This window comes from Benincasa hispida, chromosome 11, assembly GCF_009727055.1.
Source record: "Benincasa hispida cultivar B227 chromosome 11, ASM972705v1, whole genome shotgun sequence".
Classification (NCBI taxonomy): domain Eukaryota; kingdom Viridiplantae; phylum Streptophyta; class Magnoliopsida; order Cucurbitales; family Cucurbitaceae; genus Benincasa; species Benincasa hispida.
Genome location: NC_052359.1, coordinates 10,414,979 through 10,432,144, shown reverse-complemented (window position 1 = coordinate 10,432,144; position 17,166 = coordinate 10,414,979). Strand labels below are relative to the sequence as shown.

The window sequence follows — 17,166 nt, the reverse complement described above, 5'->3', positions numbered from 1 at the left end:
CTTTACAAAAATAAGGTTCCTTTTAAGTTCAGGAACAATATATACATCATTCAAAATTAGAAACCTATTCTATAAAGATAACTGGATCCCTCCCACTACCATAACTGAGACGACGTGCCCGGTGCCTACTCGCATCGTCATCTCACCAGCCTCCAACTATCGCCAGGATCTAATCCCTTGAAAAGAAGAACAAACGTGATTAGTGGTGCCCAAATGAATTATCTAGGCAGAATCATCATTCTCTAGTAAAAAAGTTTCAAGTACAAGTAAATCATATTTACCTTTATCTGCCTTGGCCTTAGCCTTGATGACCTTCCTTTCCTTCAGCCAGCGAGGACATTTTTCCTTTTCAACCAGCAGCGGACGCCTTCTTGGGGCGATAGGCGGTGGGTTAGCAAGCGCCTTCCCTTTCCCTTTACTACCCTTCTTCTCCTTCCCCTTTGCAGAGTTAGAAGTAGAAGGTGTAGACTTCGTTCTTAAGGTCGAACCTCAATGGAACGTCCTGGAAGATGAAGAAACATTTACTTCAGCCTTCTTCCTCTCCTTACTATTCAGTAAAGATTGGTAGGTCTGCAATTCGTTGAGAAGAGTTGTAAGGTTGTATTTCACTTTGTTAAGAATTACATTACTAACAAAGTGCAGGAAGCTCTTCGACAAAGAATGCATGATTATGCTAACCTAGCTGCCCTCATTGATGGTAGACCCATTCAACACCGCCACATTGAAGTGGACCATTATGTTAAGCACATGTTCATGAATAGAGGTGCTTTCTTCCATTTTGGAGTTGAATATATACTTAAAAGCCTTATGCTGGAGCTATTCAGACGGTTGTCCAAACATTCCCACAGGGACTTCATGATCTCACGTGCTGAGACCATGGGCTCATGTTTCTTGGCCAAGACTTCATCAAGACTTGCCAAGATATAGGCTCGAGCCTTCTCATTCGCCCGTGTCCATCGCTCGTATGTCTCCCGAACATTTCAAGGGGCATTCAAAGTTGGAATAGAAAGACATGAGATCCTCGATGATTAGTATCATCATGATCATGTGTTTCCATGTTGAAAAGTTATCGCCAGTTAATTTCTCGTCACTAAGCAAAGCTTAAGTGGTTGTGGCCATTTTTCAAAACTTGGTGCTGAAAAACGAACAAAACTTTTATTAGATTTTGCTAAACCATATTTTAACCAATTAATTTTGTAAAACAATTTCAAGTACCCTAAGTGTAAGACTTCTATTTTGCAATGATGCCCCAATGAGGCAGGACAAACGTCACCGTTGGGGTGATCAGATGCTCCTTCACTAGAATGAGACCTTCTTAACTATTAGGCAAAACTAACTCTTGGAACTGAACCTAACAGCCACTGTAAGTGTGACCCCTCACTTTCGGTCCCAGAGTCCCGCCCTAATAAGTCGACCGTAGGGAAGAAGTATATTAGGACAAGAGATTAATAACCTTATCCTCTTACAGAAGATCAAATAAAGAAATGCACAAAACTGCCATCCCATACGGGGACACTCCCAGGGTGCCTCGAAGCAATGCGCAGAAACTTTATTCAATCCAACGAGGGAGACTGAGGGATATGCTATCGCATTTCCCGCACCCACTTACTATAACACTCTCTCCATCCACCTTGATATTGACCTACCCAAACACCATGCTTTAGAGGGACACTCCCAGGGTGCCACGAGGCCAAGGGTAGATCTCACGGTGTAGACTATATAGGAGAAACGTGAAAGGTTTAAGTGAAGCATCATATGCCCCAAGTACCTCTCATTGAATGTTTTACCTAGGTGTTCATTAACCTAGATAATTCGTCTACTAATTTTAGTCTAAGTCATCTTTTTAAGTCCACCCATAAACAACTTTTGTCTATGAATTATGAACAAGTTAAAGTAGTCACATTTAAACACTTTAATGGACTGTCCTTAACTTGCATGTATGCATTAAATCTATCTAATTCACCTTTCCAGGTAGGTTCCCAGGTAGGGGTGTTACGTTTTTGTCAACTTAAATACCCCAGCCTAGACAGAACCCGCCTTAGACAAAAGGTCCCTTATAGATAGATTTATTACACTTTAACCTTTTATTAATCAATTTAATCCTATTAAACTGATTAAAAGATTAAAGCCTAAGGGTTGCTAATCATATTAGAACCGTGATCTTAGGTCTATGTAAACCAAGTTTTAAACATTTTAAAACCATGAATTAACCTAAGTGAGCATGCATGTCTTTCTTATTGCTTTTAGTTCTAATTTCTCTTTAACCATTAAAAAGAAACAACTAAAACACATTGCGCACAACTAGGTATTTATAACGCTTATAAAGAAACCTATGTGTCATGATTCATGCAATGTCTGGTCATTACTATACATAATTTTCATATATAAGCGTAATACCAAGAAAACATGCTTTCTATACACCCTTATACTATAACAATTATAATATAAAGATGATGCATGTCAATGCTTTTTATGCATGCATAAATATAACTCTTATATTATATGATGCATGAGCATGCTCTTGCATAATTAAATTATATTTCTCTAAATTATAACATTTACAATAAAGAGATGATGTATGACCAATGTATAACCTAAGGTGGGATTTACTACATGTGCATACCATATGACATATAAATAACTATACATCTCATGTAATAAACCAAGGATTAATGGAGCAGAATGAACCTTTACAAAACCGGAATGAAATAACTCTATCTATTACATTTTCCATCGAGCAAATGGTTCACAGGTGAACCAGGTCTTCAACCGCCAAGAGAAACTCCATCATTTAGTAAATGCTGCAGGTAATCGATCACTTAGCGCACATTAGACGATAGCACAAAAGCTAAACAATCGCTTAGACGACAACAAGGCTGCGAAGCCTGATCGTCTAGGCGATTGCTTAACGCAACAAAAGGTAAACAATTTACCGTGTGTTACTCCATGATCGTTTAGTCAATTACTAAGCAATGAAGCTTGCTGAGCTAAACGATCGTCTAGCGCACGTACGTGTTAAACGACACTCGAGCATATGATACTCAGCGATCGCTTACCCTATCATCTATATAACCCGATCAACCCTTGATCGTCTTCTTCCTCGAAGAACAACAACCCTTGCTTCGAACTTCTTCATGAACGACTCAAGACTCAAACTGACTTTGAATTACATATTCGATAACAATTAATTATGCCCAAAAACTAAGGGGCCGTTACAATTAATCGAAAATGAAAAAGAATTAATCAAATCGAGGTTACATCCCAGAAAACTCCATTAATCCGTACATCCATAAAAAATTTAACAATTAAAGAGAAAGTAGATATGCACCCACTATGAATGTATATGCAATTCTTTGAATCAATAGAATTGGAATATCATAACCTGGCTCTGATACCAATTGAAAGAACTCTTAAACAAGAGTATCCATGAACAGGTTCGGATCTTTCCTATTTTATTATGATCGAATTACTACACACACATTCTAACTAACAGATATGCATTGTAACACTAATTATAGGCATGCTTTAACAATTAAGAAACAACAGATTGAGTAAACGTACCAGTTAAAGACTATCTAAGCTCGAACTCAATCCAGCGAAAGCGATTCCTTTACGGTTCTTATCGCCCGACAATCAATCGCCTAACAGCACCACAATCGTCTACATGGATGCTTAGTGCTTATAGAAAGGTACACAATCGTATAGGTTTTACTAAGCGATCGTCTAGTAAATAGTAAGCGATCATTTAGGTCAGCTCAGCGTGCTAAGCGATCGTTTAAAGAAGGTAAGCGATCATTCAGAAATCGCGTGCGATCGTTTAGTGCGTGGGTGTGGGATCGTTTAGGCGATGGGCGCTATCGCATAGGCTCTCAACTAAGCAATCGTGAAGTTTCCACACCGTGAGCGAATTATTCTTCAGTTACAATAACCAAAATCAGTTTTCCCACTTTCGCACGATTTATGAGAAATTCCTAGCCAATTATCTCATAACCGCCTATTAAATAAATAATGAATATAATCATATTATATTCTTAACCTATAGTTTGATATCATATATCTACTATAGTAATTTCTTCTCTATTTGATTTAAATCATATTTATATATCTAATTTCTTCCAAAATAATGTATCTCATACATGTAGTCAATTATATCATATATAATTAACCAGTTCAATTATATCATATATAATCGAACTTCCTCTTGTCAATTTGAACATTTCAAACTGACTCAAAAACTGATTCTCAACTTTATCCAAGCTACCAAGGGGACCTAATGGATCTGTAACTCGAAGCTTTAACGATACGTAAATAGTTGACTAAACTCTTTAGCCACGAGATCCACCATCCGTTAACTGCCAGGCATTCCACTAAAGACCAACAGCTGAACTCTTCTTACCACATATATATTTCTGTGTCCATCGGATATAACCAATCATTAGTACAATGACCCTTCACAGATGCTCGTAAGTACAACTGGGCCAATTTATCGTTTTGCCACTGTAGTTACATCTCACTCCTTAAGTACCACTGATTTCTCTAATGAGCAATACAACATAGTCCAACTATGTGTGAACACCTCTCGGCCTAAAAGAAAGTGTATGGTGCCACATCGTTCAAGCTTTGGTATCAGCCCTTAAGGGAGCTAGGGGTGGAAACGGTTCGGTTCGATTCGGTTTAGTAGTCAAACCGAACCAAACCGAACCGATTTATTGGTTCAAACCGAACCGAAATATGCAGTTAGGTTCGGTTTCAAATTCGATTTTGACATTTTTAAAAAATCCATGTTATATTCTTTTTTTTAATTAAAAGCGGTTCTGTTCGGTTCTGTTTTAAATTCGGTTTTACTCTTTTTTAAATATATAAATAAATAAAATAAATAAAAAATATAATATATATATATATAATATATATATTAGTTAAAAATCGTTCGGTTTGATTTTTAAATTCGGTTTTTGAAAGTGAAAACCGAATTCGAATCGAACCAAACTGTTTTCACCCCTAGCTCCCTTAAGGGCTGATTTTGGGCTTGAATGATTGTGCGCCACACACCTTCTCTTGGCCTGAGAGGTGTTCACACATAGTTGGACTATGTTGTATTGTCATTAGATGAATAAAGTGGTACTTAAGGAGTGAGATGTAACTATAGGAACAAAACAAAAATTTGGCCCAACTGTACTTACGAGCATCTATGAAGGGTCATGGTACTCATGATTGGTATATATCCGATGGACACAGAAATATATCTATGGTAAGAAGAGTTCAGCTGTTGGTTTTTATGGAATGCATGGCAGTTAACGGATGGTGATCTCGTGGCTAAAGAGTTTAGTCAGCTATTCACTGATCATTAGAGCTTCGAGCCACAGGTCCATTAGGTTCTCTAGTAACTTGGATAAAGTCGAGAACAGTATTTGGGTTAATTGAAAATGTTCAAATTGACAAGAGGAAGTTCGATTATATATTGATATAATTGGACTGGTTAATTATATTAGTATATAATTGGCTAAATGTATGAGATACAATATTTTGGAGGAAATTAGATATAAATATGATTTATATCAAGTAGAGGAGAAAATACTATAGTAGATATGTGATATCAAACTATAGGTTAAAAATATAATATGATTATATTTATTAATTAATTAATTAGTTAATTATATGATAATTAAGCCAAGATTCACTTTCGGACGTGGGTTAGTGGGATCCGTTGGTTATTGTAACTGATGAATTAAAATGAAAAAGGTTTTCATTTTGAATCCCCCCATCGTTCAAACGCCCCAAGAGAAAAAGAGAGCATGCGTTGGTGAACATCTAAACGATCGCTTACGTAAAATGAGAGCTATACGATAGTCCTCTCTGCCTAAACGAGCGTCTACCTCGCGCCTAAACCATTGCACATTGTCGCCTACACGATCACATAGCTTCTCTAAACGATCGTATAGTATTCTGATTTTGCTAAACTATCGTATACCTTTCCCTAAACGATCATTTAGTAAAACCTACACGATCATGTAGCTCCTCCTAAACAGTAAGCATTTCTGCTATGCGATAGCATCTTTTTCCCTCCCACTTGCTTATCGCCTACACGATTCGTGTTTCTTCCTTCCTCTACCAAATTCACCAAAGACTACCCTTTGGATTTTCACTCTGAGAATACCCGGGGCTCTTTAGTGGTGGTGTCGTCCCCACAGCGTTCAAAGTTCGTGCTGCTATTGTTGACGCTGCTGCTGGGCGTTGGTAGATCACCTGGAGGGTCCACTGCGTTGAGTTCCAAAGTGTGAAGATTGTCTTCAACTGGTATGGCACTCATTCTCTTATTATTTTGTTGTTCATAGCATGCCGATAATTAGTGTTTGTTTGCATAACTGTATAATTTGAATGTATAATTTATATTTCGATCACGGTGAGATCGTAGTGATCCGAACACGCTCGTGGAACTCTTCAGTAAGAGATCCTTCAATTGGTATCGGTTTTGATACTCTGATTTCATATGTTGCAACGAAATGAAATTTACATTCACGGTGGGTGCATTTCTACACGGTTTAAAGGCTAAGTTTGTTGTGGATGTGCAGGATTAATGGATATTTTTAGGATGATTAGCCTCGGTTTGATTTAGATCCTTTTACATTTGCGATTGTTTGTCAAAGCCCTTGCATTTTTTGGCATTAATAATTTTTATCAAGTCTGTATTTAAATTTTGTTTGAAGTTTTGAAAACTTTATTTATTTAGGCCGCGATGTCTGATCCAATATTGCAATATGGTTGCATAAGTATTACTCATCTAGATTCACTCATGTGTACTTTGTTTCATATTTAAATAATAACTTTCACTTTGTTTAGGTATCTTTGGGATGAATGTGGTCGTGATATTACGTAGAAATTTTTTATAATTGATCAAGCAAGAATATCGCCACACGTGAAGTCTCTCAAGATATTCGTTCCAGATATTTAGCCAATCAACTAGAATTGGCTAATTTAGACCAATTAGTCCTTATTTCATATAACACAGAGTAAGTAAATATAAATTCTTAAGTTATTTTTAATTTACATTATACACGAATTAATATTTCAAAATTGTTGCTTATTATAGTTATCATTGGATATTGATTGTAATCAATCTACAAGAAAATTGTGTTTGTGTTTTAGACTCTCTTCGAAGTAAGGTTCAAGGATTTTCATGGAGATATAAATATGTAAGTGTAATTGAACTTTCTTAGCTCTTCAGTATTTATGTTTAACTAATGTTTTCAAACTATTTAGTGGATTGAAAACATAGCAAGTAAAGCACGATCTCCAACACCATCAGTCTTCTTCAAAATGGAAACTTGTAAAAGTAAATTTGCATTCATTTTTTAACAATTTATATTCATTCGAACATAAGAATAATTGTTTTCAACTTCTTTATATTCAGTGCCCCCGTTAATTAGATTCCGTAGGATGCAGGTACTATGTGCAAAAATATATACACGAAATAGTGCATAATCCTACTACTCCTATTATTAGCTTCGTACGTAAATTATTTATTTTTTATATACTAGCTTTAATTTAATAAATGGACGTAAACTTATGTTGAATTTATCTTTTTTTTCCTCTTTGTAGTTCAATACAAAAAATGCATATACCCAAGGAGGGATTGACGTAATTCGAACCCAATGGACAAGTTTTGTTGGCCAATTTGTGTAAGGATGTAATTCATATTTTTTGTCTCAATAGAATGTAAATGCTAGCTAGAATGAATGTAAATTTATCTAACCATGGTCTGTTTATTGGAAGATTTATGTATAATATTTTTGTGTTCATGGGATATTTGGTGTTAAGTATTCATGGAATTAGTACTAATTGATATTTGTGAATGAGAGAAATGATGGCTTGGTGTAAGTATTTTATGAAAGTTTGTTATTGTTGTGCAAATATTAGTGATTAGTGTGTTTATTTCATATTTTGATGAGTATATGTAATGGATTGGAAATATTGATTCTTGTTTGTAGATAAATTCATAGGTGGAAGACAAATATTGATGGCTTGCCCTGCAAATTTTTTTATACTTTTTAATAAAAAAATAATGACGGACATTTTCTAACCCAACACGAGACATATAATGTCGTTTTTGACTTCTTGACCAAAAAAATGGATTTGGCAACGGAATTTAAAAACAACGAACAATAATTGATAAAAGGACCAGATTTTGGGCTTCAATGTCAGTTTAGAGGGTTTCATTTGATCTTGGTCTTCGGTTGCAACCAACATTAAAGGGCTTCAATGTCGGTTGGAAATTTCATTAAAGGGCTAATGTCGGTTAATGTCAGTTGTAACCGACATTAAAGCCCTTTAATGTCGGTTGCAACCGACATTGAAGACTGTATTATTAAAGCCCTTTAATGTCGGTTTAAAACCGATATTAAAGGCAACCAATATTAAAGGGCTTTATAATACTATCTAACCGACATTAAAGCCCGAAATTCTTCTAGTGGTAGTAGAAAACAAGATCGTCGTTTTGTCTCTACCACATTGAGAAGTACACATATGGAGTGTATATATATGTGTGTATGTATAATTTTGACTAAACTCAAAATTGAAGAAAATATATTGACTGTCCAATTGACCTTGACCCATTTGTGTTATTTTTGGTTTTGCCAACATACTAATATGTATGTGTTATTTTTGGAAGAAGAAATTGAGGGCAGACGATGACCTTTGCGGTAGCAACAAAATTCTTCAGTTTTAAAGAATTACTCTCTTCTTTTTATTCAATTCGTGTGTGGTAGTGAGGAAAATAAAAATACAAAGAGTGTTTTCTTGGGTTTTGAATCTTTCTCTTTGTGATTAATTCAAATATATTAGAATGTGGTAGGAAGAATTTGTGTTGAGCTATTTGAAAGAGATTTGCAAGTATGAGTTTAAGGTCTCTTGTAATCTCTATCATAGTAGAAGCTTCAATTGCAGAAGATTGAACATAATTATGAGCTTTGGTCGAACCAGTATATGTTTTGGCATCGTTCTCATTTTTCTTCTCTTCATTATTTTCTATTTTATAATTGTTAACCTTTTTTACTCTAACCTAGGAAGTAGGAGTTTAAGATATAATTTAGTTTCTGCATTTATTTATATCTCGTATAAATTCCTAACAATTACTCGTTGACAATGTGCAATTGCACTAAAGATTGGAAATTGTTATTTTGCATATTATTTGATTTTAGGCATAAGCTCTAGTCTTCGTCTCAATATTAGTATACCAGTTGAGATATATGCAAAATATAAACTATACCCGAGATATTATTGATATATGATTAGTATACAAAATATAAAGTACATTAGATATGTTATTGATATATTAAATTTAAAGTATATCATATATATTATAGCTATACTATTGATATACATATTATAAAAATATATCAATTAATTGACTATATATACACAAAATATAAATTGATATATAACAAGAAGAATATGTAAATCAAATATAAAAAGCTTTGCTATATTTTCAAATCTAAAATCCTAAGGGCATGTTTAATTCATAATTCGGATTTTGTTTTATGTTTTAAATTTACTAAATTCAGCGAATATATGTTTAGAAAACAAACCGAATTTTGTTTCTGAAAACTATTTTCATATTCTCTTATCCAAATAAGTGCAAAATCTGAAAACAAAATTTTTATGTTTTTTTTTTTAATCTAGAATTTGAATTTTAAAATTTAAAATGCAGAATTATATTAAATAAAATTAAAAATATTTTAAAATATAGTATGTCATGTTATAAATTCAATTCAATTTTTTAAAAATATAATATGTATTATGTAATGTTTTATAAATTAAGTTAGGTTCAACTCCTAGTTTGGTCCCTACGATTTGGATAAAGTTAGTCCATATGATTTTAAAATTTAGATTTTAGTTCCTATTGTTTGATATAACTTCATATATATCCCCTATGGTTTGCTAAATTCTCTTAAATAGTCTATACCATAAGGACTATTTATTATGAAGCTCTTATCAAATCATAGGGAGTAATTCTAAGTATAAACCCTAAGACCTAAATTTTAACTTACTCCAAATCATATGGACTAAAATTTCAATCTTTCTATAAATTTTATAATATTACAAAACAAACAATTTTGTTAACAAAAAACATATTCATAAATAAATTAATAACAATTTACTGTCAACTAATATTTAGTGAGTAACTACAACTAGTTCATAATTTGTTAAGTTAGAATTCGATTTATGAATTCTTCTACCAAACACATATATGAAAATATCAAATAAAACTTTGTTTTTATTTAATCCTTTTCTTTCAAATTTCTGTTTTCAGATTTTCTAACAAATAAGACCTGATAGTTTTAATAACAAAACACAGAAACTCGAGTGCTTATAGATTAATTTTTAAAAACTACCAAAATTAAAATCCAGATAAACCAAATTTCGCATCCCAAGAAAGTAATACAATCAATAAGCAATTTTGATAGGAGTGTGAAGGTAATAATATATGAGCAATAATTAGGTGTAGCTTGAGCTACACCTGGTCCATATGCTCCTCACTTCTTTATCACACAATATATATATATATATATATATATATATAAAAAGAATTATTTTTTAAAAAAATAAAAATACCACTATTGGACTATACTTGATGCACCACCCAAGTTTTTCTCATAATATATAAGAATAACAACAAATGATTGATTTACAAAGCCATCTTTATAAATCCCATTGACCTTCACGTAGAGCTCCAACAATGGCTACCATTAATTCCTCCGACGAAGAACATCAACACTTTGCTTACGCTATGCAGCTGGCTTCCTCATCAGCGCTGCCGATGACACTCCAAACAGCGTTCGAGCTCAGTGTGTTCGAGATCTTGGCGAGGGCTGGCCATGGGGTCGAGCTCTCTCCGACAAAGATAGCGGCTGAGATAACCACTGCAAACCCAGATGAGGCATCGATGATTTATCGGATCCTGAGGCTTTTGGCGAGCCACTCAGTGGTGGGCTATTCTGTGGCCACCAACCAATGTGGGAATTTGCAGACTGTATAGTCTCAACTCGGTTTCTAAGTTTTACGTTCGAAATGAAGATGGAGTGTCATTGGGTCCTATGATATCCTTGATTCAAGATAAAGTCTTTCTTGATAGCTGGTTTTCCTCTTCTCTTTCTCTTTCTACTTTTTATCTTTCACTTTTAAATTTCTAGTTCTTTTCTCGTTACATCCAACATTTTATTATAATATTAAAAAACAAATGCAATGTCTGTGCTACCCACATCTTTTTTAACTTACTCTGGTTTTTAATTACAATTTATCATGTGATAAATTTGATGTATAATAGTGCGAACATTTTAGGAGCGAGTTGAAGAACGCTATTGTAGAAGGTGGAATTCGAACATGGGGAGCGCATGCCTTTGAGTATCCTAGCATGGATCCAAGATCTAACAAAATTTTCAATACTGCAATGTCAAATCATGCTACGATGGTGGTGAAAAAGATTGTTGAGTCCTACAAAGACTTTGAAAACATCAAGCAACTAGTTGATGTTGGTGGTGGCTTAGGGGTCACACTTCAAATCATTACCTCTACATACACTTCAATCAAAGGCATCAACTTTGACTTGCCTCATGTCATTCAATGTGCCCCAATTTATCCAGGTATACATATCTTTTAGAAATCTCAATTATTTTTAAATCTTTAAATAAATTATTCCTCTTCCCTAGATATATAAGAACAATGATTAAGTACAGTCATACTCTTCTTCCTTGCACACAAAGTAGTAATAATAATAATTTTTTTAAAAATATTTGTCACGTGAAATTTTTTTATTAGAATTAAGTTATACAAAAATAAGTGCAGTCTAAGTAACACCTAAGTTTTCTCTATATAGGATGTGGTATTTTATTTTATTATGATTTTATTTTTGGGATAATAGATGTGGCAGATTCAAACCACAATCTTTTTTGTCAGTGACATATACTTTATATCAGTTGAGTTAAGCTCACTTTATCACGTGAAAGTTTGAAAAATTAAAATAATTTGAAAAGTATAAATGCAAGTGGAGATTAAAATATTATTTTTGTTTAAAATGAGTTTTTTTTTTTTATAATATGTGGGTGGGCAAATCGTCCTGGTTAATAAAGTGGTAGAATTCAATATATTAACATTTATTATTATTAATTAGTCCTTAGGGTACAATACAACTACTTCAATTATATGATAACCTAAACACATGATTTGTGGGACCTTGGAGTTGGAAAACATGCATTATTTTGTTTGTTTATTAATCTTTATTTATGTATTCATTAAAGTTTAAATTTACAAGATGCCTTTATCATCAATTATTTGTTTTAAGGAATAAATATTATTTATTTTTAAAAAATTTAGCTTTTTATTCAAAATATTTGTAAACGTGAAAAAAAGGTATGTATGTTTTATTTGTAAATAATTGAAATGTGCCGGTTCTTAAATTTAAAAATGTGGCTTAAAGAGAGAAGAAACATTTGAACTATTTTTATTATTTTGAAAATTATAGAAATGTGTCGGTTCTTTTTTTAGCTAGTTGATTTGGTAGTTGATTTGGTTGGATAATCAGCATATATGACTTCTTGATCTACCCATATTCCTATATTAACCATTGGCTTTTGAATTTACTGGATCAATCCTTCTAGTTTATTGATCTTCTTGGATCGACTTTCTAACTTGTTGATCTTCTTAAATTAATCTTTGGCTATTGATCTTATTAGATTGATCTTCTACTTTGTCTTCTTCAATTAGTTTTTTACTTGTTGATCTAGCTACTAAGATCAACCTTTGGTTTATTGATTTCTTATATCAACCATTATTAGCTTTATTACTATTGGCCTTCCTAGCTTATTAATTTTCGTGGATTAGTTTTTTAGTTTGTTGATCTTCTTAATCGACCATATGGTTTGTTGATATATATTATTTTTTAAAAAACATTTTTTAAAGTCAATTCAAACGGGTCCACTACAAGAAAAAAACACATTTCTTGACGTTTACAATTTTAAATACTTGACGTTTTTATATATAAAAAAAAAATGTCAAGAAATAGGTGATTTTAAAGAAAAAAAGGTCAATAATTGATTTTAAAAAACGGGGGTTGTGCATTTTCCTACAGTACTTGATGTTTTAAAAATGTCAAGTTCAATTAATGGATTCTTGACGTTTTAAAAATGTCAAGAATTGTAGTATATACAGGTGTTCATACGAGGCTTCCGGAGAAACTTGTTTTGTGGAGTTAAACTTGAGTTGATGTTGATGTTGAAGTTGGTTTTATGCGATGTGGTTCGATCTCTAATACTTGATTCCTCTGATTCTCTCTTAATTGGATGAATGCGCTTGACTTGAAGAAGAAAAGCACTGAACGTTCTTGAAGTAGAAGTCTTGGAAGAGTCTTTATGTCTTCAAAGGTCTTCTGTCTTCTAGGAGTGTAGCTTCAGAAGTCTTAGGAGTCTTCTGCTTGTTGATGAATTCTCTTGGCTCTCTAAATTTAGAAAATGCTTATATCTTCAAAGGACTTCAATCTTCAGAATGCTTGTATCTTCAAAGGAATGCTTGCATCTTCAAAGGACTTCAGTCTTTAGAATGCTTGTATCTTCGAAAGACTTGGTGTGGTCAGCTTCAAAAGTCAAGGAGTCTTCTGATTGTAGAGAATTATATAATTGTTGATCCCTCTAAATGAGGAGAGCTTCTCTATTTATAGAGTTCAAGGTGGGCTTGGGTTTGGCTGATCCATAGGCCTAGCCTTTCGGCCCAATTAGTTGGACTTGGGTTTGGTTGGTCTATGGGTTTGGCCTTTAGGTCCAATTAATCGAATTTAGGCCTAATTTGACCTTTTGGGTCAAATTTAGCCTATTTTTAAGCTTAGTTAGACTTTGACCCAAATAATAATATCAAATTGGGTAATATTAATCTTATCTGATTCAACGGTCATCATAAAACCACGTGGCATCATCCAAATTTGTCTTCAACCTCAATTCATGACATATGTCAACTCCTAATTGAGTCCAAAGAGCCCAAATTTAATGATTTGGAATTTCGTCATTAATTTAGTAAATGATGTGGGTGATTGGTCTAAAATTTCTGATTCAACAAATGCCCCTCTTGAGATTTATGCACATAAATAGGTGGATGAATCTCGAAAAATATAAGGTTGGAATCAAAATCCAAATATATTTGTTCTTGAATTTGACCTCAATTGATGTGTCAGTCAAACTATGAATTTAGTACATAAATTTAACCTGAATTTGGGATAAAATTTGGAATATCCCAAATTTACGAAAAATTTTGAGCTTTGTCCCATTTGGATTTAAGATAAAATTTGGGATATGCCGAAATTTGAATAAAAGATCAATTGAGATTTTTTTTTTCCCTTATCCGCAATTTATTTTGATCAAAGATAAAAACTCAATAGGATACTTCAATTTGGAATATGGCCAAATTTTAATTTGAGATTTTATCCCTAATAATTTGGCTAAAAGTCTGGTGATTTAGTGATTTAGATTTGGGATTAAATTTGGAATATGCCTCAAATTTTAATTTGAGATTTTATCATTAATAATTTGGTTTGAGGATAAAAGTTGATTTGAATTTGGGATAAAATTTGGAATATGCCCAAATTTTAATTTGAGATTTACAGTTGAATCTCAAGGTTGAACAATTTGATTTTGAATAAAATTTGGAATACGGCCAAATTTTAATTTGGGATTTTATCCACAATTTAAATTTGATTTTGAATAAAATTTGGAATATGTCCAAATCTTAGTTAAAGGTAAATTTAAGAACAAAATCTAATAACATCAAATTAGATACGAAATTTGTTTAATTTAATTAGAAAAAAAATCTAATATTTTGAATCGAATCTTTATTTGATTTGGATTTTCTAATTTGTTATGGAACCTAGGACACCAAACCCCTCCATTATCATCATCCCCTCCTCTTCTTCTAATCTTTCATCTCTCTCATTTTCTTCTTCTTCTTTCGTTTTTTTAAAGAAAATTTCGTATTTTTTTCTTTTTTTCTTCTTCTTTTTTTTTTTTTCTCTTTCTTTTTTTTTTACTTGCCCCCTTACTTTTTTTTTTTTTTTTTTTTTTTGCGTAGGTTTACTAACTTGTCCCCTTTTACTAAGCTAAAGCGCAACTCAAGGTGAGTACAACCGCATCTTTTGTAGGAGAAACTTCGTATGGTTTATCTACTGTATGCCTGTTCATGCATCCTGATCGTCATGGGAGGGGCCCTGCAAGGTTTACAGCTCTCACATACTTTCACCCTAGGGAGGATCCCGATAAGGTCTACCTTGTAGCACCGTTTACATATCCTGATCGTCATGGGAGGGGCCCTGCAAGGCTTACAACTCTCCCATGCTTTCACCCTAGGGAGGATCCCGATAAGGTCTGCCTTGTAGCACCGTTCGCATATCCTGATCGTCATGGGAGGGGCCCTGCAAGGCTTACAACTCTCCTATGCTTTCACCCTAGGGAGGATCTCGATAAGGTCTACCTTGTAGTACCATTTGCATATCTTGATCATCATGGGAGGGGCCCTGCAAGGCTTACAACTCTCTCATTCACCCTAGGGAGGATCCCGATAAGGTCTACCTTGTAGCACCATTCGCATATCCTGATCGTTATGGGAGGGGCCTTACAAGGCTTACAACTCTCCCATGCTTTCACCCTAGGGAGGATCCTGATAAGGTCTACCTTGTTATGTTACTCCTTGATCAAAATTTGAAGATAAGAGAAATATGCCATCGAGTATTGAAGATGAGACGGATATGGCATCAAACTTTGAAGATGAGAAGAATATGCCATCAAGCTTTTGAGCGAAATCAGGTTGGCTAGAGTCGATCTCGTGTACAAGGCGAAGCCGGACGGACCAGAGTTGTCCTCGCATATGAGGTAGAGCTTGGCAAACCAAACTTGATCTCGCATATGAGTAGAACCACACCCACATTTTTTTAGAGGAAGCGAAGCTACACCAATTTTGGAGAAGGGGTGAAGTTGTACCAATATTTTGGAGAGGAAACGAAACCGCACCACGACTTTGATGATGGAGTGAAGCTGCATCATCAGTTTAGAGATGAAGTGAAACCGCGCCATCAGTTCGGAGATGAAACGAAGCCATGCTGTGACTTTGGAGATGAAGCGAAGCCATGCCAACATTTTGGAGAGGAAACAAAACCGCACCACGACTTTGGAGATAAAGCGATAAGAGAACTTGCGGCCCAATCATTTTGAGATGAAGTGAAGCCGGCGCTATCAGTTTGAGATGAAATAAAGCCACGACAGACTTTGAGATAAGCGAACCACGGCAGACTTTGGGAGTGAAGCGAAGCTACGTCATGATTTTGTAGACCGGGATCATTGGAGGAGCCAAGCATTACAACCGAACTTGATTGAAGATGGAGAAGCCTTCACGTTTGACAAAGCATCGAAAAATCTCCCTGACGAAGCATCGATGAATCTTCACATTGAGCTTGACTTCTCGACTTTGAGCGTGAAGATGGCATCACAAAACCTCCAGACTTGAGCATGAAGATAAAGCATCGATGAAGCCTCTAAACTTGAAGATGGAGGAGCATTGATGAAAGCTCTGAACTTGAAGATTAAAGAGCATTGAAGTTTGATTTTAAAGAGGACGCGAAGCGCATTCCAAGTGTGTGCCTTTTATTTACTATGCTTGGTCCTTACGAGAGATGAACATCTTCAATCCATTGTGTTGCCTCCAATAGGAATGAACATCTTCAATCTGGAGTGTCATTCTTTAACGGGGATGATCAACATCAATCTTGTAGTATCATACTTAGGTGGTTGTGGTACCTTTTCTGATGGACTAAACTCAAATTTCTTTAAGTTTCCTTCGTACCTTTAAAAAAAGGGATCAAATTATGACGTAGTTCAAGTTTTTTTCTTTTTTTTAACTGGACTGAACTTAAAGTTTCTTTCAAGCTGCCTACATACCCTTCTTAATGATAGGGATCAAGTCATAATGTAGTTCAAAAAGAATTCCTTTTATGCGCGACTGAACTTAAATTTCTTTAAGTTGCCTATATACTCTTTATAATGACAGGGATCAAGTCGTAACGTAGTTCATACAAAGGTTTTTTTTTTAAGCGTAAAACTTCTTGAGAAACGTGTCGTTGATTGGGTCAATTCTTAGCCCACC

At 34.2% G+C, this 17,166-nt stretch overlaps 1 protein-coding gene across 1 annotated transcript; it reads left to right on the top strand.

Moving 5' to 3' along the window:
- Positions 1-10,732: 10,732 nt before the first annotated feature.
- LOC120090551 (caffeic acid 3-O-methyltransferase 1-like) lies at positions 10,733-15,823 on the top strand. Its single transcript, XM_039048277.1, has 4 exons — positions 10,733-10,959; positions 11,024-11,131; positions 11,335-11,636; positions 15,735-15,823. Exons 1-4 carry the CDS (start codon positions 10,733-10,735, stop codon positions 15,821-15,823), a joined length of 726 nt encoding a protein of 241 aa, XP_038904205.1.
- The last annotated feature ends 1,343 nt before the right edge of the window (positions 15,824-17,166 follow it).

Coding starts and splice junctions, on each gene's coding strand:
- LOC120090551 (XM_039048277.1), top strand. CDS start 10,733: ATGGCTACCATTAATTCCTCCGACGAAGAACATCAACACTTTGCTTAC. Junction 10,960..11,023: donor ATGATTTATCGGATCCTGAG/GCTTTTGGCGAG, acceptor GGGAATTTGCAG/ACTGTATAGTCTCAACTCGG. Junction 11,132..11,334: donor AAAGTCTTTCTTGATAGCTG/GTTTTCCTCTTC, acceptor CGAACATTTTAG/GAGCGAGTTGAAGAACGCTA.